The sequence below is a fragment of the Ascidiella aspersa genome, chromosome 8, assembly GCF_963924565.1.
Source record: "Ascidiella aspersa chromosome 8, kaAscAspe10.2, whole genome shotgun sequence".
NCBI lineage: Eukaryota > Metazoa > Chordata > Ascidiacea > Phlebobranchia > Ascidiidae > Ascidiella > Ascidiella aspersa.
Genome location: NC_139454.1, coordinates 16,566,125 through 16,593,627, shown reverse-complemented (window position 1 = coordinate 16,593,627; position 27,503 = coordinate 16,566,125). Strand labels below are relative to the sequence as shown.

Genomic DNA, 27,503 nt, shown 5'->3' with positions numbered 1-27,503 from the left:
TGTTTTAAACATATTTACGATTTATACTAATCAAAAACATCTCCTCTGGTAATTGTAATCCTTAACCAGCGTTTCGGCAACTTATGTAAGTTATTTCTAATTAGTATATTACTATGCCTGGTAGTAACAGTTTATATATCAACGACTTGGTCTGTTGTGTTTAAGGTGGCTTACGAGTTCGTTCTGAGTAGCGAGTCGAGTTCGGGTTACCCGGTGGGTAGAGTGCGTGCTTACGATCCCGACATATCCGACTCTGACAAACTCGTCTACTCGCTCCGTCAATCGGATCCGCAAGAAGTAGGGCTTGTGATGAATCCGAGTACTGGTGAGTTTCCCGTGAACATAAAAACTCTGTTTAGAAAGTTTATAAACTACCAGATCTAAACAAAATAACCAACTTTTATTTTAGGGCTAATAACAGTCGGTACCAATCCGCCAACGTCACCACTGATGACGTACACTGTTTCTGTAACCGACGGAGTGTTCGTTTGCACGTCGCCACTCGTCGTACGAATAATCTCCAACGACACGAAAATCGAACCCGTGGTTTTTCGTTCGCCGTTGTTTCAGTTTTCAGTTGGTGAAAACCTAGCGGCAGGAAGAAGAGTGGGAAAGGTTGGAAGTTGTTTATGAGAAATAATTGTATTTTTAACGTTTACCATATTCATTTCAAGCTGGCTACAGGTTTGCTAAACTAGGAGTCGTGATGACTTTCGATATGCAAATGTCCCGCCCAAGTCACTCCAAACTAATAAAATACATTCCACTAGTAAACGCGCTAAATCGGACGCAAGTAACATTCTGTTCAACAGTCAAACCTAAACGGACGCGAAAGTTTTACTAAATTAATAATAAGAAAAGTTTGAAAAGGCATAAAAAAAAGTTTGGAAATTCCTGATGTGTCACGTTTGTTTTAAATTTTGCAATTTTAAAATATGATCCCATTTATTGTCTCCTAAGGTTGTTTAGTTAAAAAAATTCTAATCTAACATGGCACCCGGGTTAGTTTTAAAAAAACATCCTATTATTTTAATAAGCAAATAGATAAAACGTTCGTTTTTAACGTAGTTACGTGCAAGCGGAAATGGTCGCGTGATTTACGAGATGGTGACCGATGATCAGCTCTCGTCATTGTTTCGCATTGACGCTTCAAGCGGAAACTTGTACACGCGAGAGAGGATTGACCGCGAAGCCGTGACGTCACATATTGACGATGACGCGATAATTGAGTTCGTCGTCATGGCAACCGACGAGCGAGGTTTGCTGCCGCAGTTTTGATCACTACAGAAGAAACTAAAATATACCTAATTTCGTTTTATACTTTTGATTTGAGCATCTTTTTTTAAAGGTTTGTTCATTTTTTTCAAAAAAGGGTCGGTAAATATTTTCATCTAAAAAAACGGGTCGGTGATTAACATTTATTCTCCGGTTACTATTATATTTTAATTTTACCATTTGTATTACAGGGTGGATATCTGATTGCTTGGTACGCGTTACGATTTTGGACACAAACGACAACGCTCCTGTATTCGGGTTGGATGGTTATGCCACTTCTATCGTGCAAATGGACGCCGAGATATCTGACTTTGTGCTTCAGGTTAGATAACAGGCATTATCTATTAGCATATATGTTGTCTGAAGTGCCCTACATGTGTTTATTACACTCGCAATTAAGCAAACACTGAAAGTTTACCAAAATTGTTTATTTTTTGTGTAGTTAATTGTATTTCAGATGTGCGAAAGTCTAAAGTTCCAAACGAACCTTAAATAAATAAAAAATCGTATGTTTCCTAAACAGTTTTAAAAAAATAAAAAAAATAATAACATTCCGTATCGCCACAGGTTAGCGCCACAGACCCGGACAGCGGCGCCAACGGAACGGTGGCTTATTCATGGGGAGAGGACGACCCGTCGAACGCAAAGCAATACCTGAACCTTAATATGGACACCGGGATTATAACGATCAGATCGCTGCTTCGTCATTTAGGTTTGTTTTAAATCAAATCGCGTGCATTACAAAAGCACTTCAAATATCATTTTCAGATTATTTCGGAGCACTTTTGAAAAGCGATAAAAAAATTAAAAGAACGTATTTTAGTTTGTTTCAAAGAGAATATGAAAGTAATGGTACAGTTATCATACAGTTCTACAATTTTATTTCGCCCTTGGGCCATTTGATGGCTATATGTAAATGTAAACTTCATAAAAATATAGCATGCGTTTAAACATGCAGCGCCGTAGGCCGCTAATTGCTTATCTGTCCTATTTCGTAAACCCATTTCAGTAGTATTGTCGACTAAAGTATAATTTTTGATCTCGCAGGCAACGTGCCAAGCTTGCAGTTCTTCGTCCGGGCGAGCGACCGAGGAGACCCGCAGCTCAGCAACGTTGTGGGAGTGTCGATATTCCTAGTGTCCCATCCAGGCATGATACCAACCTTCGCCCAGCGCAACTCCACTGCTCATATTACGGAGGACGTAGCCGTCGGTTCGCAGGTTAAAACGCTTCGAAGTTAAGGTTGATAACGCTTCTAAAGCGAGCAATCTTTATGTGGCGTGAAGTTACCAACAACAAACTTATCCAATGCTACTAGCTTTACGATGCTATATAGCCGCTATACCATAATACGTATTACGTACTAATACTGTTTGCTTCACCCATTAAGTGGATTCTAGATGACTGTTTGATGTTGAAAATTTTTATCGTTTCCTGCCATTAAATAAAGGTTGCTGAGATCCAAGCAGAAGCTAGCGAGGAATCGGTGACCTATGAACTCGCACCGCGCTACATCACGGCTCAACAGGAAGAAAGTAAGCGCCAATTGAACAAATTTCAAAAACTGCAACAATGTTTTATCAATGTTTACCTTGAAGTTTAAAACACTTTTGAGTTTACTGTTACCTTAATACACGGAATTACCTTGCTCTAAAAAGTTCTTATTATTGCATGCCAGTTCAAGTGTTTGTTCAATATTAGGCGATATGGACCTTTCACCTACTTTCGAGATCGATCGTACAACCGGAGTATTGTCGCTTTTAAAACCGCTCGACCGCGAAGCGCAATCAAGCTATGACGTCACCGTATTCGCTTACGTTTCTACAACTCCGGATCTTGTTTCTTTTATGACGGTACGTTTCGTAGAACTGCAAAATAAATACTATTAACAGTGTTTTTTGCACTTTACTATATAAAATTATTATAAATTAACATATATTTGTCTGCCTTTAACTTTTATTGATTTATTTTCTATATTCCTATCATTTTATTTTGTAAACTTATCATGTTTAATAAACCTAATCGAAGTTATACAACAAGCATTCTTTGCTAAACTTTGAGTCTCAATTTAAACCTAATAAACCATCAGCTTACCGTGGTTGTTGATGACGTCAACGACAATGACCCGCGCTTTTCCGCGGAGAGTTACCAAGCGTCGGTGGTCGAAAATCAACCGGCCGGAACTGACGTCATAACTGTCCTGGCGACCGACCGGGACACAGGGAAGAACGGCGACGTCACTTACAGGTAAACAAAGTATTTCGTAAAAAAGTATATGTCAATCTGAATGTGTAATATTATCATCTCATTCCAATGCGTCTTTGATTCATTAAATAATCCGGTTAAATAAAATTGCCCAAAAGTATGTAATATTAGTAATCCACGTTCTTCTTATATTATGATTATTAATGTTTAGGCCGTGCAAGTGTTTTCCGTTTATAATATCTTGTGATTTACTGACATGTTGAAAACAGTGCTAAACATTTTCTGTGAACTCCTAAAGTAGTTACTTTCGGGCAAACAATGCTCAAATAAGGTATTTGATTTGTTTTGTATTTTATCAATTTTAAATCACTTTTAGGATCCTTTCTGATGAGGCGGCAGCTCCCTTGTTTGCCATCAACAGCTCAACGGGTGCGGTTACCACCGTTTCCCCCCTGGACAGGGAGCAGAATAGCACACATTTAATCGCTGTGCAGGCAACAGACGGGGGAGGGCGCAACGCAACGTGTGACGTCACTGTGCATCTTGTGGATGTGAATGACGTAGCACCCACGTTCAGCAAAACCGATTACGCATTGTCGATATCTGAAAGGTAGCGAAAATTCTTTAATTTATTTTTATCTAAAATAGGTATAAATGTCAAAATGTAAAAAGAAGTTTTACCGATTAGCGCACCTAAAACTGCAAAACTGTTAAAAACGTAATACTTACTTGTTTTTTTATGTCAAATAATCATATTTGTTAATGAAAAACAAAAAAATTAAATAAGATAGTTGTCTGTTTTAAATTATGACTGTTTTAAGGATGTAGCACATAAACTAGTAAGCATTGGAAATACTTGTACTCTAATATGTATGTTGAGAAGCTTCCAAATACTACCGGGGTGTTTTCTGTGCAGTTCCCTAATATGGGTCAAATCATGTCGTAGAAATATGTATCAGAAAGATTTCCATATCTGTATTTTTACGATTAGTGATCTATTTCGACTTCTGTGTTTAGCGCTCGAGTCGGCAGCACAACAGCCAAGTCAATTCGCGTCATCGACGCTGACACGGTCGACTGCACACACCTTGATCTGTTCATCAGCGATGGCGATCCCAACCGACTTTTCGAGGTCATCTGGAATCGGCTTCGAGGCGATCAACACGTCGTTAAAGTCGGAATAAAGGTATACCAGCTTCACAATGACCTATGCTGATGTAGGAATGTCTGATATTTAAATTTTATTCCGATACTGATACCTAATATTTTGGACAAAAGTTTTGCGATAGTTTTTCGCAATGCCACGCTCAAAAGCAAAATAGATAAAATTTAGGCGTTCAAAGGTATTTTTTTAGGTTATGACACCAAAACTTTTAACGTTAAGAAGCAAAGTTACTTTCAGTTAACTTACTCTTTTTTGTTAAATTCAACTTGCACGAAAATCGAATATCGGCTCCAATCCGATACTATCGAACATTCCTACTGTTGCGAATCGCTTATCAGGTCACAGTAAATGTTTCTGAGACTTAAAATGGCTACCGTTCTTAACATTTTGATGAAATTGCCTACGTTACTAGAGATTTTTAAGATAACGCTGCTATTGGAACTCACTTGACTAAAGGGAAAAATCCATATGCATATAGTAATTTTTTTATTCTAGAAATGTGTAACTGCCTGAGTTGGACAAGTGCTACAATTGTTGGGTGTTGTAGTCAAACTCGAAAACATGCGATATTATGTTATACAAACAGGCAATAGATTGAATATTTCTGTTTTTAAGGCGTGACCAGTTTGTAGCCCATTCTAATATGCTATGAATCGTTGACTGCGGTCTATTTAAACAATCATATACCATTCAACTAAACGTAATAAACCGTAATTTGCGTTTATCAACTTCAATGCAGTATATTTGGTTCAAACTGGGACATTGACATTACTTTTTTCATGTGGAAAACTCGAAACTGTATTCCTAATTTTACTTGTAGGTTGTACGACCACTCGACCGAGACGCAGGTGGAAGACTTTTTCGGGATTCTTACGATCTGACCCTGGTCGCCACCGATGGTCTCCATAGCAACCAAGCTCACGTGCTCGTCACTATCGATGACGTAAACGACAACCCTCCAACATGCGAGCAGGTATATGGCCGATTAGATAAGTTTAAGTTTATTAAAGAGCGAACTTGCAGTTTATAGAAAAGAGCTGTCAATCAATCTCATCCATTTATTTTCATGCAACGCGAATGCAATCCATTTATTTACGTTTGACTTTTTAAAATATTAATTTTTAGAGAAAGTAAAACCGAATTATTATTACATAGCCAACATCTTCGGACAGTTTTACCGGTTATATCCTTTTCTTTATACATTGTTCACGCGTGTTGTGCACTGTAGTGTACAATGTACATACCTGTTAGCAAATATTGGGCTTCCATAAGCGCCTTGCTTTAACAGCTCAACTACGAAGTCCATGTGAGGGAAAACGTGCCCAGGCATTTCGCCGTCGTCCAAATTGATTCCAAAGATCGCGACGCTGGCAACTTTGGCACTTTGCAGTACACCTTAAGCGGGAAAGGATCGGAAAACTTCATTCGCGACAGAAGCACCGGTAAATATCTCTTCCAACTCTGTCGTTTTTATTGGTTTTGACAACTATTTTCTGCCACATTTGTATAGTCATTTAGAAGCGACCAAATATAGAAAAGCGTTAAGTTTTTGTTAGTGGTTTGTGTCTTTGATTTCGATAGTGAGGCGTAGTAAGAATATTAAATCCCATACAGAAGATGGTATCATTTTGGACGTTTTGAGTTACTCTGCAACTTTGTATGGGCTTTGATATTCTTATTACATCTTACTACAACCTCCAACCATTATGCTTGTAATATTTCTTACCTTGTACATTGCCTATATAATGTTACTATCAACCTCTTTTTAGGTCGAATCTTCACAGCTGGAAAATTGGATCGCGAAAAGATGAGCGAATATCGCTTGACTGTCACAAGTACTGACGGCGGTGACCTTTCTTGTACTAGTTCGGTAAGTTTCATAACATGCCGCTGGAGCAAACTTTTTTTAACTATTATTTATGCTGAAAGGCAGAAAACGAATGCAGATAAATAAAACAAAACTGTTACAAATGTGCGAGTTAGACACGTTTCATGTGATACAGGTTCACATCATTGTCGATGACGTCAATGACAATGCTCCTGAGTTCGACGTGACGTCATTGAGGGCCTCAACAAAGGAAAACATCCCCGTGAACTCACTGCTACATCGGGTTATCGCGTACGATCCCGATCTAGGTAAAGTGGAATACACCATTTGCCTCGTGTTTTAACATTCTAGTTTGCAAAAATATTGCAAAAGCAAATAGAGGTTTTTAAAAAATATGGGAAACTGTATCAAACTGTAATTGTATTATACTAAAAACCACCATCGCCAATAAAGGAAATAATGTTAGAAAACCATTCAATGAAAGCTTAGAGGTTGCGTTGCATCCAAAAGAAAGTATATAACACGTATGACGTATGACATCTTGTAGTTTAGTGGCGATAAAAAAGAAATGTTTCATTAAACTTTAATATTACGATGGCGTACAGTGAAAAGTTTTTCTGCTTGCAAAATTGAACCACCTTTAAGAACCCTTGTCCTGGAATATATCAAGATATAACTGCGATGGGCTAGTAGATTTATCACGGGCACATGTGTTTAATAACCTCTTGTTTTATTTTGTAGGCAAGAACGGAACAATTCGCTACACGTTACGCGACAACTTTGCATCTCAGTTCGTTATCGAACCATCAACTGGTATCCTTATTCTACGAAAACCGCTTGACCGCGAGACTAAATCATCATACGAGCTGGAGATAGTGGTAAGTGCTCGGGATATGTAGAACGTTTGTTGTTGCTTACAACGATGTTTACATTATGCTAATTTCGTCCTTTTTATCACTGCAGGCCACAGATGGTGCCAAGGAGTCGCTTTCGTCCATTGCGGTCTTAAATCTCCAAGTCATAGATGTGAATGACAATCCGCCCATATTTGAGCACACAAAGGTATGTTTTTATTCACTCTTAAAATCGGTAGCTCGAAATATGTAGGGATCAATTTTGGTCTTGTTTAGGTCTTTGAACTCTAAAAAAAACTTATATAATCCCAAACTTTATCACGAATTATCGTTAATTAAGCTGTTTTATTTCTTCAAGTACAACGTCACAGTGGCAGAGAATCTTCCCGTTGGCCGCAAGGTGGCGACAGTGAGTGCTGTGAGTCGTGATTCAGGGGCGAACGCCAAACTGAGGTACACGATCACCCACGGCAACGAACACGGAAAATTCGCCGTCAACGAAGAGAATGGTAAGTAGCTGATATTTTGTGAGTTGACGATATAGCACTGTTGTTAGTTTAGGTTTCTTATCAAAATTAATCTTGCCTGATAACTGTATTTGTCTAAAAAGAACTCTGGTGCCACTTGTTTTTCAGTTTATCAAAATTAGGCTTCGCAGAAAAAATCTAAATTTAACTTTAAAAAAAAATTGTGTTAACGTTACTTAATTTACAAAGTTATTAGACAAATACAAAAATATCGTCGTTAACAGGTGAAATCACTCTCATTTCTCCCGTCGACTACGAAAATGACATCAGTTACGTCATCACGGTAACAGCGTCCGACCGCAGCGAGAACCCCCTGTCGGGAGAGTGCACCCTCAACGTGGTCATACTTGATGTAAATGACAACACCCCGGTTTTTACATCGCCCTTGTACGAGGTAAATTAATCAAGTATTTGGTTGTCACCTATTAAGCTTGAAAAAGAAAAAAAAATAACATCAGTTTAAATGTTTTATATTTTATATCACTTTCTGCTTTACATAGGTCTCCGTGTCGGAGGACACTGAAGAAGGGCGCGTCATTGCTCACGTGAGCGCAACGGACCGTGACAGCAATGACGCCGGCAATGTAACTTACTCTATCGACTCGTCCCACGGTCCTTTCCAAATGGATTCCTTATCTGGGGATCTTTCCATTTCAAGCCCTGGTTTAGATTACGAGTCGCGAAAATCATACACGATTCCCGTGACGGCTACAGACGGCGGAAACCCGGCCAAATCGAGCACCGCTGACGTTTTTGTTCACGTCACCGACGTAAACGACGTACGGCCGCGTTTCCTCGTCACGGCGCCAACTAGCGGCGATTCGGGCGCGGTGGTTTTGGTTTCGGTTAATGGCGCCAACTGCACAGTTCACATTCACGCCGGTTCGACGGATCCCGTTCAACGAGGACTGGCGCAGTTGAACGCAACAGACGGCGATGGAGAAGGCAACGGGGCGCCGTTCAGTTTCCGCATCTTCGAAGGCAATGAGAAAGGTGCGTTTACCAGTGTTCTCAAAAAAATTCAACTTTAAAGTGCTTAAATTTTTGCTGTAATCCGGGGGTAACGGCGTTTCATAGCCGTCTTTATGGGTACGCTAAAAAGAGTTTAAAGTGCAATGTATTAAATAAAACCCCGTTGCTCTTTTGTTTATTTTAAACCCTTCTCTTTAAGACAAGAATAATGCTGTGACATTTAAAAATCTTCCAAACGTTTATTCTATCAATAAGTACAAAACTAACACGAACGCGGGTTAAAATGACCAGCGATTATTACGTATTTATTCCCTGCAGTATGCATCGAAACTTCGCTCTTAGTTAACCTTAAAAGTTTTCGCTTCTCAGGTCTGTTCTATCTCGATGCCGATAACATCGTCAAAACTCGTCGAGCCCTAGTATTGGACGATTTTGGGGGCGTGGCCCGCTCTCACCGTGTCGTCCATCAGCTACTTATTGACGTCACTGATTCCGGTAAGCCTCGGACTCTCTCGGCCGCTTCTCATCTCCTGTTGAACGTGGTTGTCCTGAAACGAAGCCAGTATCCGCCCGAGCTGGTTCCTCACAGTGTTGTGATCACCACTATCGAAGGTATATTATATGGTGGATGACGTGTTTGTGTTACGACTGGTTTCTATTGTTTCTTCACGTGTCTTTATTTCATGCTTCTACAAGTATTTCACACCAATAACGTTCGCACACATGTGGAACGTAAAATGACATATCGCTGAGCTTAATATGAAGTTTACTACTGGGTTAAGTTTCTATGTGGCCGAGCGTGAGTCTTAAAACACATTTCAGTCAAACGCAATCAAACATCGGTATCCTTTTATTTGAAAAGGACCTTTTATATCTTAACAGATTGTATGAAATGGTAAAATTAGAAACGGAGTGTAAATCATAAAATTCTAGTTAACTTATTTCTGACTTATTATGGCTTTTCCTATTTAAACCCTTCTTTATCTATTCGTAAACTCCTTTCATTCTTGCACAAAATTATAGACATGTATCATTTTTTATAGATCAATTCGACGGAGGAGCGATTGTCGATCATCTCCGCGCTACCGATCGGGACGTATTCGACTCTGACCGACTCCGATTCTCCCTCGCCTCACCAGAGGACTTTGAGCGCTTCTTTGTTTCCACGGACACGGGAGCAATCAAGGCGTTAGCTCCCATATCACTGGGCGACCATAGTGTTTTAATGCGAGTGAGTGACGGAAGTCGAAGCAACATATCGGCGATACCAGTCAAAGTCAGACAAATAACAAAAGAGGCTCTGGAGCAAAGCCTGTCGATCACGTTCAGCGGTATCGGCAGTCTGAGCAGCTATATCTCGCTTTACCACAAACTATTTGTCACCAAACTCAGGGAACTACTTCCGCAAGGTTTTAGCGCCCCGCGCGACCTTCTGATTATTTCTTTGATGTCGCACGAGGGAGCTGTTGAGCTGCTGTTTAGCGTGCGTAAGCCGCCGAGCCAGAAAGCAAGCTCAGGCTTTTATCAGTCTCGTATTATAAGGCTGAACTTGGAAAAGAGCCTCACGAGGATTGAAGACCAACTTCGCGCCGAGGTGGAAAGCATCAAAACCAGCGATTGTCTTCTAGATGGCTGCAACTTCACTTGTCGCCAAGTCCCCGTGTTAATTCCCTGGAGCAAAGTTAACGAGCCACAGCCAGTAAGTGCTGACTCCTGGAGCTTGGTGACTCAGCGGTTTTACCGCACGCCCAAGTGCGTGTGTCCTTCAGGGACCATGGGCCCCGAATGTAAGTCAATCTGCTCCACGGAGAACAATCCGTGTAAAAAAACGCAGCGCTGTGTGGTGAACCCCAACGAGGCTAAAGGCTACAGGTGTACGGCCGCGAAAGGCACGCCCAAGATTTTATCGTTTGACGGCGCTGGCTACGCGAAGTTCGAGTTCGGCCAGACCCTCAAACAGGCGCCTTTCCACGTGAATTTTCGCTTGCGGACCTTTCAATCAAACGCAACCATTTTCCACGCATCGGGTCCGCGCCATTTCGCGCACTTGGAGGTGGCCAATGGCCTGGCTCGCTACACATTCGACTGCGGTGGCGGCCCGCAGACTATGGAGCGCGATTTGGTGATGATAAACGACGGAAAATGGCACGACGTCGACATTCAACCCTCTGAAGGTTCATCCGCTTCTTGTGCTTTCAAGCTGACCCTAGACCACCAGTTCGTCGCTTCGCTGAAAGCAACAGGCGGCCGAAAGCGAATCCAGCTAACGTCGATGACCCTCGGCGGAGTTCCGAGGGGTGCAAGGTCAAGACGCGGCGTTGATACGAGGCAGAGAGAAGCCAGGTCGTCTTCCGCTGTCATCACTCGAGGTTTCCGAGGCTGCTTGGAGAGTCCAGAGATTAACGAAACACCACTTCCAACGCCGCAGTCCAGCGCTTCCAATCCGAGCGGCGCCGGTTCGAGTCCCGGCCTGGTGCTTCGCGATCACCGCGCTGCTTTAGATACGTAAGTTCAATTTGTCTTTTTAGATGGGTTATTGCATTGTAGTGATTCTATTTTTGAGCCTTAAGTAATGCTTATATGAACTTATAGAACAAAGCAGTAATGTTTGCTTAGCCTCATGGGTGGTTGCTACTATTGACACGTATAATATTTTTTATGCCACCAACACTAGTCTGCTTAGTGTACTAAAGGTACTTGACGTCTATGATTTCCTTTATTTTATAGTACATTCGATAGTTAGTTATCACTCAATAAGACGCTATTCAATTCTCGAACGCTAGTACTAGTTGCAATTTTGAAGACCACTTAACTTCGGCAGGTGTACGGACGAGCTTATCAGTATGGCCGCCTGCTTCCACCAACCTTGTAGAAACGGGGGCACCTGTCTTCCCCACGGCGACGGTGCCTACGTGTGCAACTGCCCTGTGCAGTTCAACGGCGACCATTGCGAAGAAGCGGACCCTTGCGCTCGCTGGCCTTGCCAGAACAAAGGAGTTTGCTTGTTTGAGGGAAAGAACATGAGGTTCGGGTCATTGTTTTGACCTTATGTCACACAAAACAACATACAATAAGAAGATTGATTACGTCGATTGGCAATACCACAAGATGTCAGCGTAGTTTCGTCACGATAAATTTAGTGCCAATGCTACAGAAAATTACTTTCTAACGCAGCAAAAAAAGCTTACGCCCACATTTATCCAAAGATGTTATGTTTATATTAAACAAGAGTAAATCAAGAATCATACATTTTCAAAAATATTTATTTCGTCTATACTGGTACCATCGTTTCCTATAAGTAAAGTAAAATACATATAAATACATAGCAAAGTAATAATAAAATTAATAAAAAGTCAAAAACATATGAAATCAGTATAGATAAAGTTTAAAACATTGGGCTGTCGGAAGAAAACTATAGTTTGGTTCTCTATAAGCAATGGTCGCACCTCGTTTATCGAAGGTCGTTAGAAAACTGCGCAATGATAACAGCAATTTATTCCATTATATCAGGTGCAAGTGCCCAATTGGCTTCGCCGGCGAACGATGCGAGACTCCCTCGGCGTGTCATGCGATCGGCCGCTGCCGGAACCACGGCACGTGCGTGGTGGGCGTGGCGGGCACGCCCTCGTGCTTTTGCGCCTCCGGGTGGAGCGGGCAACGTTGCGAGATCGACGTTGACGAGTGTGCGACGGAGGCGGCGCGAAAGGATTGCGGAAACAAAGCGGGCAGCTGCCATAACTTTGACGGCGGCTACGCGTGCAATTGCACCACGCCTAAACCTGGTGAGCATAAATCGCTGCTGCCACTTAGTCGACATGGTTTGATTTACCAATGTTCATAGTGGGATTTTTTTAGTTCAATGCGAGAATTTGCCTCACGCTTGAACGAAACTATACCAATTTAGCCGACTTAAGGTCTATTATTTGGCCGCGAGTAATGCTCAACGTTAAAATACCTAACTGTTACATTGAATTTCTTATTAGTTCACTTGAAGAATTGTACAAAAAATTGTTAGCAAACCTTATTGTGCATCGTCAGCAATTTCATGTGTTTTGCAAACAGTATTTTTTAATTTGTGCAGACCCTCGCTGTCCCATTTCTCTCAACCCGACGGAGAAACCAGAACCTACCACGAGTAGTGTTTCAGTGTTGATCATCGTAATCATCTGCGTGATCATTTTGTTCATCGGGCTTGTCGTATTGGCCGGGTTCCTTTGGCGTCGGAAGAGATTGCACGATTCCAAGTACAGGCGAGGCAGTCGATGCAGCAGGGATATTCAACCGGTTGTACCCTACAACGCAGGTATAAAAGTGCATTGCGAAAGAAACTATTACACGTTTTTTACTGATGTGTTATTGCACATTTCTTGTATTAACTTTAATAGTACACTGCACGACAAGTACTTCTTGCCAACAATAGTTGGTTATTTTAAAGTTCTACAAATTAATTGAATTGAATCTGGTTTACACTTGTCCCATCTAAGCATTTTGTAACCTACGTGTTTCTTTTTGGAAAGCCCTGGTTAGTTTTCTTACCATTAATCCTTAATCCTCGTTTAAAACAGATTTCAGTTCACCGCATGCTCCTCGCGTTCCGGAACGACCCGCCGCTTATCAGAGAAGCTCGAGAGATTCTTTTCCTCTAGAGGGGACTGGAGATCAGGTATATCTTAATAATTGCTTCCTGAATATATTGATTATAAAAGTTAGAAGTTTTCTCATTTTAGAAATTAAACTGTTATAAAATCCTAAAGACCGTCTTAAGTAATGTTTTGCAAGCTCAGTAGCATTTTTTAAAACAATTTATTGCTTTCATCGAATAACGCTATTCAACTTTTACTTATCAGTGTTATGTCATTCCTCCAGATTTAAATTATGTTTCTTTCTTCTCTTCTTTCCTCATTTTTCATTTGGACTCATGCCCTCATACATCTAGCCAAAATACCACGCACATTTCTTTTAATGAGATTATGGCGCCATTTATATGCAACGTTATCATTTGTGTTACCTCCGCCCAGTTACACCTATGTTAATAACTTATTGACACCTTTTTCATACGCCTAATTCACCCACTTTGCTTTGGAAATCAAATGTCAACCGTACCTCCAAACCTGATCGCAATTTGTTACCAAAATCATCGCATTTACCCTCATTCGTGCCCCCCAGGATGCACGCGTACCCCTCTGCTACGTTCGACCTCAGTTGCCCGCTGTTAGTCCGTCGTTCTCCGCCTCGGACAACGATTCAATTCAGAAGCCTCCTCCTTCGTGGCAGGAATACGACGCAGCTAAGGTATTGCTCAACAAATTTGTTTTAACGACTATTTTAAATTCGACGCCTAAAGTATGTTTGACAGTTGTATTTTCACGTTATTTAACTACCTTGCTACAGTATAGCCGATAACTTTTATGAAAACTAATTGAAATGCTGTTTGTAGCGCCTTAACCCGTTTCGCTAATTACTGCCATTATGAATTCGCACTCGACTGACTGAGACGTTTAACAAGTGACAATATTTTCCGATAGTCAACACTTGCTTTTCGGATTTTCCCCAAAAGCAATTGTTTAAGCAAGCTGTTTCCAAAGTCGGGCTCGTGAATCAGTTCAAGGGGGTTCGCAAACGAAAAGCTTTTAGTCCCAACATCAAGTTACATAAATAAATCGAAATGAAGTGAAACAAGTTAACCCATCTCATTAAACCTCTCTATATTGAAATTACTTTTATTGTTTTTTATTTACTTGGTCCGTTGTCTTGTAAAGTTTATCGATTTAAAGCGATTCGTTGCAAGGTACCGATTAATAATTATTAAAACACATGCAAGTGGTATTTGACTTTTGGAACAGCTGGTTTAAGCAATATTGCACAATTAACTTAATAACTTTATATTTACAAAATGTGCATTGCGCAATCATAACATATGTGCTGGACGCTGTAAAACCCTGAACTACCATTAATTGTCCGATCGTTTTACCAACTAACAAGTGTGTGCCCCAAAAATTCAGTACAACGATTCTGCTTCGTCGTCGGGCCGCCATGGTCGCTCGGATCGCTACAAGACGAGCAACTATTCCATCAACGATCAACAAAGTAGGTTTCATCCCGATTATTATGTTTGCTTTGTTTGCGAGTGATTTACTAATATTTGTAGTAGAAAAATGAAGATATTAAAACCATTGTTAACTTTGCAACTGCGTCTTTTGAAACCAAATGCTTCGTTCTATTTTTCTATGTTAATTTAAAACTATTTAAAGAAGTGAAGTTCGGTAAACGGACAGTTTACCAATTTTACCCAGTTTACCAATTTTACCCAATGGACTTTACGTTTACATGTTGACTCGTTACGGAACGTAGCGATGCACGCGCTTCCCTATTCCAAGAGACTTTGTAGCATAAGTTGGTCTTGTTCTATTTCAAATGGTTTTCCACGTTTGAAAAAATTACCTTTTACTTTTTGTGGTGTCCCATTAAAGTCAAACGACTTCACAGGAACGTCATAGCGGCCATACAGTTGCGACTGGTTGATGTTATTCTCAGTATTTCAAATCATGCCACAGTTTTGCTTGTATATTTTAATTAACTTTCCTGGATAAAAACACTTGTGTAAAAGATCTGAAGTTCACATCAAACATGAGTTTACCGATAAACATCACGATGTTGTTGCTGTTCGCTCTTGCAACAGTGTATCCAACATCATTCATTAGTGCGTAATAATCTCTTCTACAGCGCTACGTTTTTGTGTCGTGTATTTGTATAGTGGTCTTTTTGACGGTAAACGACGGTGCTTAATAGCTATATCGATCACTTAAATCAAATAATATATATTTTGTTTGATATACCCTAATGGTGTTTTTATATTTTAAAGGTGGTTAGATCTGTAAAAGTGATAATTTCTAGTCTTCCTTCAAACAACTGATCTCAATAAATTCAATATTTTTTATCAAATTATAATTACAAAGCACACTTAATCATAGTTAGTAGGTCGTCTTGTTTATGTTTCGTTTTCTCTCCTGCAGTTATACGGGAAAGTCCCCGTCCGCCAATATGGAATCTGCCGCGCAGAGGTGAAACTCCCACGCATGAAACTCAAAATCCCTTGCTAATAAAACGCACTAAAAGCATGACATTTTTGCTTTTTTAAACTTACAGTTCCATTCCGGCATGCGTTAACTTTTTAATTACTTTTATTTTTTCATAACCTTTTTTTCTTTCAACATTTTTATTAAAAGAATGTGTATTGTGAATGCTGCTATATTTGTTGTATTCATCACAATTCGATTTTGTTTCAAGTTTTTTTGTCTTGTCTCGTCTTGTTGTTCTTATTGTTGGGATCACATTTTTGTGGGACAGGTGAAATTACATTGTGATTTTTTTGATAGAAATAGCACATTTACATTTTTACTATTAGACTGACTTCGGAGATGTTATTTTGTTTCCCGTATGGTGCTAATCATTACTATTTCATTTTGATTATTTTGGCACAGCTGAGCATGACAGTAACTTAACATGAAAATTGGGCCTAAATCAGGGCTGCACAACCTGCGGAATAGATTATAACTTTTGCGTATGCTGTATTATTGTTTAGCAGGGACTTCTGTTTTCTGTATATGTAAAATAACTATTCCAACAATAAAGGTGATAAATGCGAACAAATTCAAATCCCACAAATCATTTAGGCAGAACAATGCAATAATTCGAAAATGATGACAATTTATTAGAAAGGTTAACATCTCGATATTAATTTCATCGCCACATTGACTTCTTCACGTTGCTGTTTGAACTGCGGACTCGTTTTACGTTTGAACCTCGCAAATCATTCGACTAACCTCTAGTCTTCGTTCGTAGGTTATGACTGGGACGTCACCGATTGGAAGCCAGAGGATTCCGGCCACGTTCCGCACTCGGTTGCCAACGTGGCGTGCGGGGGCGGCCCCGGGGTCCCTGGGGGAAGCTGCGCCAGCGGTGGTCGGGGCGCCTTCAGCGACCTGCCCAGCTCACCCGAGTCTCGACGCAGCCTCAGCAGCGTCGCCACTAATCGCAGTCGTCGTAGCAACCGGTCCGACGCGCTCCCAGGCCACTACTGCAACAGCCGAAGCAGGCGACGTGAAAAGCAGCTGTTGCAACTAGTTCGTCAGGAAGAGGTAGGAAGATGCGTTGCCCGCTTATTTGGCGTGACGATAGATAGGTGGTAACCCTTGGCTTAGTTTGTTAAGGCAGAAGGGGACAAATGAAACTCGCTATTTGGCCATTGTTGTCTTTCTTTAATAAATGTAAAGTGATCGTTGTCGTTGATGACAAACTGAATGTGTAAAATAGGAAGATATCTCCTCGCCCTTACGCGTAAACGACGACAATGGCTTCAAATGGGAGCAAATATACTTTAGACTTTTCTGTCGTAGTCAAAGTCAGTCATTAATAAATTCTAGTCTTTTAACAGAGAAATATATTTCGCCACAAAATATGGCATTATCAGTCTCAAGACTAGAACTTATTAATGACTTTCATTAAGACAGGAAAGTCTAAAAGTATATGTGATCGTCGTCGTTATGTAAAATTGAATATCATTTTAACTTAGAATAATCTTAAAATCCGATAAATTCAACTCTTAATACCAGAGTATCCCGGAAGAGGACAAACTATGCATCACCCGAATCATACTTAATTCACAACGAGGAGCAGAGGCGAGGGCAAGAGATATCGACAGTCGCAATAGTAGTCTCCGAAGCAGCGCTTCTTCCCGCTACCGACATCCTCTTCATCAACACGACCTCCAACATCCGGTAAATGTTCACGGATCGCGAAGGGCGGATGAGTATAAAGGCGTTGACGCTGAGGAGATTTTGACGGGCATAGTCCGCGAGTCCCCTCCTGCTGGTGTAACCAGTGAAGAGCCAGAGTCTTCATCAACCAGTGGATCACGGTCTTACACCTCGGACACATGTCCACAGTCTTCTTCTTCCGGCTCGGAGCTGCCTCCTCCTCCAACAGAGTACGAGCTGCGCGCGTTCCGCGAGGACGAAGAAGTGCTGGAAGAAGACCTTCCTCCAGCCCTCGCCAACAACTCTTACTCGTCTCTCCTGAACCAACCCTACGAGGTGAACATGCCGACGCCGTGTCCCACCAGAAGCGCAAAGTTTCATCCGGATCAATATCTCATCAACCACCATCACCAGACCTCCGATTTGAGCGAGGCATCCGGAAGTGCTCTTAGCGTGGAACAGCCACGCGATGGCGCACCGTACCATGAGCATAAGGGTATTCCCCCTCCTCCGGTGCGTCTCGCAAGTGAACGTTTGTCGATGTCATCACTTTCGGAAGCGGAGGAGGAAGATTCGCTTATCCGCGATCAACATCACAAGTCGCGTCCCAAACGGCGCCAGGGTGAGGGGAAGCGGCCCCGGCGCCAAAAGCGGTCCCAGGGAAGCGCCAAGCATTCCTCGGAGGCCCAGGAAATGCAGCCGCTGTTTTTTGACACGTCGTTGAACTTGGACGATTCGAGTGCGATTCGTTCTAATACTAATGTTTAAAAGGTGTCAAAGCACAAGATGTTAACGAATTTATTTTCTTTTAATAAACTAAAAATCACTAATTAAGCACAGCAACACTTTTATCATAAACATTTCACTTGGAATCGGGTCATCAAATAAGTTTAAGTACCGGTAACATATTTTAGGTGTATAGTAAAGTTGGTGTTGGTCTAGCTGCTCCAAGCAAAACCGAAACTGTTTTTACGGTAATCAATCATCGAAGCCTTTGTAGTTTATCTGTCCACACAAATTAAGTGCTGCTCTGTCGGACGAAGGTGGTTCGACTTCTTTCACTGTGCGCAGTAAAACGATACGAAATCTTCACACGGCAGCCGTCTCAATCGTGCCGACGTACTTTACGCGAAGAAAACTTTTATTTTGTGGTAATATCATATCGTTCGATAACCACCAACCCTCGCCGCGAGTGATAATAATTATTTGTTTTTTTGCGCTTACCTAGCGCCAATAAAGTTTCACGTCGCTTGTCGCAGATCCTTGTCGCGTACCGCTTTTAGTTCAAATGCTTTTTAATTTTCGTACTAGCACCACTATACTTACTACTTGCATAAAAATCGCTTCGTTATATAATGTTTTTTGCGCACCCAGACTATTTTTATCGCTTTTTGTGACTCTTTTTTTTAAATCGAAACAAAAAATCTTTGTGTTGTTTGTTGAACTATTGCTATTTAAATACATGTGTAGAAAGTGTGCTGTGAGGTGATGGAATAAAATACATTCGTTTATATTGTACTGGCCGGCACATTGTTATGTTATTCTTATTGTGTCAAACGCCTTTTTAGTTTCCTTAATCCGCTAGTACCAGGTTGTCGCATTTTTCCTCGATTTGATCATTTAATGTTAAGTTTTCGTATTTGGCGCCTTTGTCCTTTTTTGTGTGTTGTTACGTGTTTTATTTTTTCGAATGCAAAATTTGTTATGATGATATTTTAGTTGACTTTAATTCCGCTTGTTTTTGTTCTCGTAACTGTAATTGTTGTCTTCACTTGTTGCGTTATTTAGCGCCTAGCGTTCGCTTGTTCGGAATAAAATGCGACTTTTATGTTATAGAAGTGTATACATTTTATGACCAAATAACACACAAGTATTTCTTCCAGATTAAAATATGTCGATTTTTGTCCAAATTCTCAATAAGTATTGTTTATATTGCAGGTGAAAACTATACAGGGTTGAAGTGTTATCCGTCTACCACTTTTAATTTCCATCGTATGTAATATTGGCTTTTGTCAGCAATATTTGGCAACAAAAAACATTAACAGCCTGTGCATTCCTAGAGTACGATTAAGTCAGTGTCAGGCCCCTGGCGCGAACTTTCTGTGCCGGATTTTAATAAAGTTAAAAATACGAAAAAACGTACTACAAAAAACGTACTGAACCAAATACTCAGTTATCACGTATGTTGTCATTTTTTATTTGTTTAATAATTTAATTTTGGAACGTGATGATAAACACGCGGAGTATTGCACGCGATATATTTGGAAATATGATGATAGATACGTGTTTTATGGCGGACCATAAAAATTGCTTTTATGACGCACCTGTAAAATTTGCTACCATAGTGATCAAACTCGTAGCTACACTAAGATTGTTACAGTCTAGAGCAGTGCTTCAGCCTTTTTTGGTTTGGTGAACCCCTAAAGTTGATGTGACGAACTTATGCACCCTATTAACTTAAAAGGTAAACTGAGGAAAAATGTGATATGAAAAATCATTTTACCTATCAATATCATCATGTCAATTAAACCGAGCGCAGCTGACGAAGTTTTACGCACTGTAGGTTACAGTTTGAATATGACAGCAGGCTGCTTGCGAGTACTATTGCATTTCACAAAACAACATTCAAACAAAGAGAAAATAGCAAAGAGACTTTGTAATGACTGGTTTGTTGTTGCACATTATTAACTAACAACTTAAACCGAGGTATGATATCTTTTTCAATTGCTCCCCTCATCAATGGGTTGATGTGTGTGATTTAATTTCACACAAGAAAAAAGGCTTTTACATAAATACGTTGTTGGCATTTGAATAGGTACGGAAATTGCCTTTTCTGCTATGCTTCTATATTCTGCAACATTTAACAGGTGCACCCAAAAGTCAGTGTATGGTGTCTCTTTAAATAATACCTACGGTATATTGAGTTAATATTTACAAACATTCAACGCAGCACTTAAATATTAGCTTGGGTTCAAATGTTTTTTTTTAAATACACAGCAAATGTAACTTCACACAGTTGGTTTAAATTAAGCTTGAAATTACTTCTGTAAAGTCACTAACAATAAAGCATTTTCATCTCAAAAACACGGCGACATCGCGACCGCATGAGACGGTGTTTTTAACCATTTAAATTATACAACAGGGGAACTGATTACAAAAATGTAGATTTGCGATGTAGAAGATTCATTTATACATCAGTCGAAATCTACATTATTTTTGTAATAACTTGTAAGTCAAATATAAATGGTTCATTAAAATTTTGTGATGCACCCTTGTATACCCTTTCGTACTGGTGCACCCCATGCATATTTTGAAGCACCCCAGGGTGCACCGTGCACAACGTTGAAGAGCACTGGTCTAGAGTGCTTCTGATGTAAGGCTTAATTTTTTGGAACGAAGTGAAAACATCTAAACAAATATTTTGTTGTTAATAAAATACGTTATTTAGAAGCAAGAGTTCATTAAGATATTAATTAAGCGCTAAAACTTTTTCAAATCAGGCTAGCAACATTGAAATAAACGGATAGTATGTATGTAGTGTCAACATTGCAACATTTTTGCGCAAGCTAGTAGTTTTACAAAAGGGGTACCAAACGTCAGGATTCTTCTCAACATGTCAGGAATTTAGTGTTTCAATCTGTGTCAGGGTAAAACAATAAACTGTGTCTAAATGAGCGGAAACTTATTTCGGCTATAATTTAAAATTGGTTCAAAATTTTGTGTTTTCTAAAAATTAGATTTTCATTTACGAAAAGTAACCCAACAGCCAGTCTTACGAATGCCATTTCCTTATTTCGTTCGTTTCATTATTTCTTAGTCATTTAGGTCAGGGGTCGCCAACCTTTTATGCGGACCGGTTTAAAACTAAAATTTTATCACGGATCGGCCTTCCAAAAAATGGAAAATGTATTAACACTTTTATTCAATTATAACCTTGAGCTAATTTTGCCGCAACCAGTTCTGAATATTGGTAAATGTTTCTTAAATTGCAAAAATGTTTAGGCCATAATGAATACTGTTTCCACGATTTTATGTCATGGTTTTCTTGTGCGTACAAAGGTTATTATCAGCGAAAAAGTTTAGTATATGGGGACTGATATACTGCTTCATGAAGTAGCTCGTTTGTAATTTCTCAACCTTTTTTAGACGTTCTTCGCAGTTTGACATTGTCGATGACGTGAGTTTGAATCTCACCGCAATATTTTTCAGAGGCTAATGTCTTGCCAGCAACTAAATCCTTGTCGGCTAACTGTTTTCAGTACTAATGCTACGTTGGTGGTCTGGTATAATTGACAACCTATAACTATTGCCGTTAGGTGGCGTGTGACGCCAACGTCTTCTCTTTATTTTTATTTTTCAGGGCGAACAAACAGCGAAAAAATCAGATTGTATTATCGCAGTATTTCGAGTTAAATAGGCCAGTCTTTAAACGTATATCTGTGGCTACAATTTTTTTTTTAACTAAATGGGATTGCTTCCAAATGCCTATGCCGAATGCCATTTTCACGTCAACTTTAATTCAATTGGCTTTTTGTTCTTTTAAGTATAAATCGTTAGTTTTAAGTTAATACTAATATGGGTCACGCCACTGCTTTTCTTACTTGCGATATATATTAGTTTAATCTTTTTAAAGCTGTAATAATACTGACATCGAATGGCGTAGTTTTAATGACATACAATCTCAGAGCTATCACACCATTGGACTGGTTAAATGCTGCAAACCGCTAATCAACGACATTGAACATTTACGTCACGATTTATCACCGGCATTTAAGTACTGGATGCGCCAGGTGTTTGACAGGATGAAAATAATTGATTTGAAGTCATTTTTTAAAGAAAATAAAACAATGTACCACATGTCCGTCAAAACGCGTTACTCATGAAGCGCTACAGTTGTATAAAATTTAAATTACCCTTGTATACTAAATATATACCAATTCTTCATAATATAGGCTTTTATATCTTATCAAAAAGTTAGAATGACACAGTCTGTGCATACTTGATTTTAATTACTCGTAGCTTGGTGACCTTGCACAACCTTTTGACAATACTCTTAGCAGCATAACTGTCCTGTCAAAAGTATATAAAAAAATTAAAATATAGGTAGTTATTTGTAACAAATTCGTTTTTTTCTAACAATACGTTGTCACAAACTTACTGTATAAAACAAGTTTGCCTAAAATTGAGGATTTGATCATTAGATTTGTCGTCACTTCAAAGTCATTAACAAATAAAGTTGTTTTCCCATAGTTACTCCAGGAGAATTTGAAAGGGCAAAAATCTGGCCATTTTTATGACTATAGGTTTTACGGACACAAATGTGTTTATTCGATCATCGCGTGTAACCTTGATGACCCCGCGCGCGAAAATCTGCCCCATTTTTATTCGATTTGACTTTTTAAACTGTGCCATTAAGCGTATTTTCTCCCACCGAAGCCATACCTACTGCATAACTCGAGGCATAGACTGTAACACATTTTAACTTGGACAGGTGCCTAATGATGTCGGGAACACTTGACCAGGTTTAGGATCATTTGACCCAATGCTTCTGATTCTAGCAAGAAATTAACCCCGGAAAAGGAGTCCTTACAAATAAAAGTAGGCAAAAAAAGGATTCTCTTCAAATGAAGAAATTCCTGTTGGTCGTTGGATGGTAACCACTTTATTTTTGCTTGCCATCTACGAAACGGCCTTTCCTGTTTGGAATAGTGTTGAATAGGTTACGGTGAAAGAAGGATTTTGAGATGCTTTCTGGCATTTCAAAACATTTAGGATTTACACTTATTTAAAAAAAAAAAAAAAATTATGCCATTATCAACAGTACTCCATGCCGGCTTGTTGGTTTAAACTGTTCCGCCAGACGGTCGCACACAAAAGCTCGAACGAGGTCGTTATTGTTTCGCAGGTCTTTATGTCTGTTATTATGTATGTTGGTCAATCAGGCACGTCGGCTGCACGTCGCATGTTTCGCATGTTTTGGGCAACTTTTTTTTTTAAGCAGCAGCAAACGGTAAAAATTGGCTTCGCTCTGTCGACGCTGCACGCAAAGGAGGTATTTGCCTTTCGCTCTTACACGCCACATCGACTTTCTTTGCCGATCTATTTATTCTGGTCTATTTTCGGGAAACCGTTGAGTAACGCCGGGAAGGCCTGTGTATCTGCAAGCCCTCTACCCTTGTTTTAAATATAGAGACAAGTTTTGCTGTAATTTTTGCAAAACCGGATTTTCACGAACGTTATTTCTTCGCTGAAAACCAAAAGTAGCAGAATTTGGCTTATAGGCCTGTCTTTATAAGCCACCTTTGGTATACTCTTTATAAAATTAGAATCTAATACAGAATGTTGAGGTACAAATACCCTGGGTAATGGTGCCTTAACGAGGCATCGATTGTCGACGTTTAGGCACACCTTAACTCACTCCAAGTCGATTGACTAGGAATTGCATTGCGAATCAGCAAATCTTTCTCGTGAATTGATACTAACTGGGTTTTATTGATTAATTTGATTTATCAATTGACCGTTTTCGTTTTGCGAAAACGCCAGTTTATTTTAAAACCATTGACACAAACGGTTTGTTATTTACCTTTTGAGATTTGTCTTATAAGTGTTTTGCATGACGAGTGCAATGTTTTTTTAAATATCACGTTGTTAAGAGTAAATTTTAACCCGACAAAGATCTTTTGCTATGTAGTGTGAAGTGTGAATAAAAATTAGAATGAAAGTCGCTTGGTCAACATAGCTGGGTATTTATGAATTATAGTCTACTTTATGGCGCTCGTTGATGTTCCCTACAAACTCTTCTTGCAAACGAAACCTCTAACGAAAAGGATGTTGGTCAAGTAGCTACAAGTTAAGCACTAGAATCACGGGGACAATCATGTCATAATAGTCGATCTGTAACTGTGAGAATTCGATCACTTGTTGGTGGTCATGACTGCTGAGCGCGAAATTACATGGTCAGTGCGGTCGGCAACCCAGCTTTTATTTTGTCTGGGCTGCCGGTTTTCTGTTAAGGCTGTTATTGTCAAGTTACGAAAGGTCAAATAACTAACAAAAGTGCTAATTGTAATGAGCGTAAATTGTAATCAATAGGTGGGCGGGCAAGTAAACCGTGGAATATTTGGTGCAACTGTCAACACCTGTTCAGTACACCATGTTTTGTAAAAATACAGCTCTGCCTTTCTGCACTATAAAGCGTCTGATCTTTTGACCGTTAATACTGGTCATTTTATAAGCGTTGTACCTTTTGCACCCCCAAAATAGTTGCGATTGGATTACAAATTAGATCGCACTGTTTTATGCAATCCGAGGACAATATTCAATAATAGGCTACCTTATATTTTTTTAATAAACCTGAGTGAGCTAAATTTGTATAGCTTTGATCAATATGGACTTTGGCGATTCAGCAACCTACAACAACTGAATGTAAACTGTAAGGTTTTATACAATAATATATTTACTATAAAAATCTAGATTAAAAAAATGGAATTCTGCGTTGTACAAATAACTGAGTGTAAATAGCCTGTATTTTTAATTGAATTTGTGACAACCACTCCTCTGTTGAAAAACATGCGAAATGCGTAGGCGTGTGTGGGTTCAGGTTGTAGCAAATGAAAAGGGTTAATGTGAAAAATAAAAATGTCTAAGTTTAAAAAACACATAAAAATCGTTCACTTATTTTCGACTCTGGGAATTTTGCGGAGAAGTTCGTTTTGCCTCATGGTTGGTTTGCATTCAAAAGAAAGGAAATTATTTTGCAAAATAAATGGGAATCTTCTAAAATTCTCACAGTAGTCGACAAAAATAAAATTAGGGAATTTGTGCTTTAAATTATTTATCTTCTGAATGGATAAACGGTATCAATGTCTGAAAATAAGGTAAAAACTTCCAATAAAGCTTTGTACCTTGGATTAACTTTCAATGCCTTATATATTAGCTTTATTTTTAGGTTGATTTTCGATGCCAAAAATTGAACGTAGATCACTGTGGTACACCAATTTACACTTTCACAGCGCGTTGTTTGCGTAAATTCTTTGCCGCCTTTAATTGCCTGGCCAAGGTGAAAGCTAGGTGCTGACTATCGGAGTTGCCCAAAGGCTGCCACAAGGCGACGGCGGAACGTTGGCGGAAAGCCGCATTCATCCTGTTCAATTTCACCTCGAGCGATTTAGGCCGGCCATCTATTGACGCCACCGCGCTTTTCCGCGAAATGACACCAGCCATGCTGCTATTTCGCTCCGATTTACGTCAGCGCTCCCATGGTGACTCCAACTTGTAAGTGCAAGTTCTTCGCTGGTTAATTGCCGCTCGCCACTCCTTATTTGGCATCTTGCTTCGGGTAGGATTGCTGTGGCCTTGTCTTTAACTGAAACTCTGTGACTGAACCTTTCTGAAGGTTAACCTTAATCTTGCCAACTCGACTATAAGCTCTCACGAAATACTAAACAAAACATCATATAGGAATTTTCCAGTTCGGAACTTTATTGATTAAACAGCAAGCATTCGTTATTTTGTTCTACCCAACCACGTTTTTTTTAAGTTTATCTATTCGCAATAAAACCATTTCATCGTTCTATCGCCACCACAAACATTTAATAGCAGATAAAATATCGCCCGACAATGGTGAGTCGAGTAAAACATTTTCGTTTAAAGTTCCGTATGGAAAATTCTTTTTATTAACTTTGATTCTTGTTCAGGTTTTTTTTTTTTGTTCTGTCTAACCTTTATGTCCACGTTAACGAAGTACTGCTTTAAAAATCATTTAAAAGTGTTTTTGTCTGTTTGTATGTTTGAAAACGTGACGAAACCCTATTATGCTAAAGAAAAGTAGAAAAAAAACACATTGAGAAAGGAAAAGCTTTGTATGTCACAGCTTAGGTAATGTTCATACAAACAAATTACATTTTTGCCGACTAAAATAAGCGAAGGTGAGAGAAATGTCGAAACAAAAGAGCAGTTTGTTATGAAATGTTATTTCCGTTGCGCAAAAGTCGAAATGTCGCCCAAACAACTTGGGTAGCTTGGCATTTACGCTTCGGCAAATAAGCCGCGAGAATTTTTGTTTATGCTCACAGCTGAAGCTTGAAGGTATACAGCTATCGCAAGATGTGTTTTCACTAATAATACCACGCTCCCAAGGCAAGTATTTCAAGTTTCACCTATATAAACATAACATTTTACATGTTGTTTATGTTATTGAAAACCTATTCTTCATTGTTTAGGTATTTCTCTCCTCGGTGCGTCGAAGCCTAATAAACAACAGCGGGGGTATCATTGTTATAAATCACAATTGCCATTGTCACGTCGCCATTCCCACGATTGTCCCTACATATTTGCGCGTAATTACGGGAAACAATTACGGCGGCGCTTTCAATGTTCAAAAATCGAACGGCTTCTCCACTTACGAGCAGACGCTTGCCTCTAATACTGATTCGCTTGAGCTACAACCCATTGGATCGAGACTATTTTAAGAATTTGCTGTCATTGCTCTTGCGGTACTTAAAATACAGCGTGCTGTAATACCTGTCGCTAACGCTTTGGTGCTGCAGGTTGGCCGTCCGGCGTTTTCGAAACATGTGCTGCGCCCTTTTTTAACGTAAACGGCGACGCTCTCGGCGTCTATTTTCAGACAACCTTGGCGTCAAATCTTAACATCGGTCGTCTTTATATGTTTATAGGACTGGGTGAAATCTGACGACTCCTGAAACGCCAACGCTCAAGAGCTTGATCCTTCTACCAAATAGTTCTACGATATTTTTAGTTTCGTTAACTATCTTCGTAACTATACCTGGTTTATGGACAAATTTGCTATATATGGTGCTTTCACTCTTTCTAGCTCTATTTCTTTCTTGGTAATCTCTCGGAACTATATGCAGTTACTTTCTGCTACAAGCCAGCAAATCCCATGCGTATTAGTTTAAT

General features: G+C 39.7%; 1 protein-coding gene across 1 annotated transcript in view; it reads left to right on the top strand.

The window, feature by feature from the left end:
* Positions 1 to 19,409, top strand: part of LOC146136347 (protocadherin Fat 1-like) — a 68,840-nt gene extending 49,431 nt beyond the window's left edge. Inside the window, exons 23-53 of the mRNA XM_083395440.1 lie at positions 166 to 325; positions 410 to 615; positions 1,069 to 1,258; positions 1,467 to 1,597; positions 1,843 to 1,987; positions 2,323 to 2,495; positions 2,726 to 2,810; positions 2,977 to 3,128; positions 3,365 to 3,522; positions 3,857 to 4,090; positions 4,498 to 4,666; positions 5,466 to 5,618; positions 5,934 to 6,087; positions 6,415 to 6,515; positions 6,649 to 6,781; positions 7,215 to 7,351; positions 7,437 to 7,535; positions 7,686 to 7,836; positions 8,079 to 8,248; positions 8,355 to 8,847; positions 9,196 to 9,438; positions 9,870 to 11,331; positions 11,648 to 11,851; positions 12,337 to 12,608; positions 12,908 to 13,129; positions 13,392 to 13,489; positions 13,993 to 14,118; positions 14,829 to 14,913; positions 15,840 to 15,887; positions 16,669 to 16,964; positions 17,439 to 19,409. Of these exons, the coding sequence (XP_083251566.1) occupies positions 166 to 325; positions 410 to 615; positions 1,069 to 1,258; positions 1,467 to 1,597; positions 1,843 to 1,987; positions 2,323 to 2,495; positions 2,726 to 2,810; positions 2,977 to 3,128; positions 3,365 to 3,522; positions 3,857 to 4,090; positions 4,498 to 4,666; positions 5,466 to 5,618; positions 5,934 to 6,087; positions 6,415 to 6,515; positions 6,649 to 6,781; positions 7,215 to 7,351; positions 7,437 to 7,535; positions 7,686 to 7,836; positions 8,079 to 8,248; positions 8,355 to 8,847; positions 9,196 to 9,438; positions 9,870 to 11,331; positions 11,648 to 11,851; positions 12,337 to 12,608; positions 12,908 to 13,129; positions 13,392 to 13,489; positions 13,993 to 14,118; positions 14,829 to 14,913; positions 15,840 to 15,887; positions 16,669 to 16,964; positions 17,439 to 18,350 (7,362 nt within the window). The 3' untranslated portion in view covers positions 18,351 to 19,409. The remainder of the gene's footprint in view (positions 1 to 165; positions 326 to 409; positions 616 to 1,068; positions 1,259 to 1,466; positions 1,598 to 1,842; positions 1,988 to 2,322; positions 2,496 to 2,725; positions 2,811 to 2,976; positions 3,129 to 3,364; positions 3,523 to 3,856; positions 4,091 to 4,497; positions 4,667 to 5,465; positions 5,619 to 5,933; positions 6,088 to 6,414; positions 6,516 to 6,648; positions 6,782 to 7,214; positions 7,352 to 7,436; positions 7,536 to 7,685; positions 7,837 to 8,078; positions 8,249 to 8,354; positions 8,848 to 9,195; positions 9,439 to 9,869; positions 11,332 to 11,647; positions 11,852 to 12,336; positions 12,609 to 12,907; positions 13,130 to 13,391; positions 13,490 to 13,992; positions 14,119 to 14,828; positions 14,914 to 15,839; positions 15,888 to 16,668; positions 16,965 to 17,438) is intronic.
* Positions 19,410 to 27,503: the final 8,094 nt, after the last annotated feature.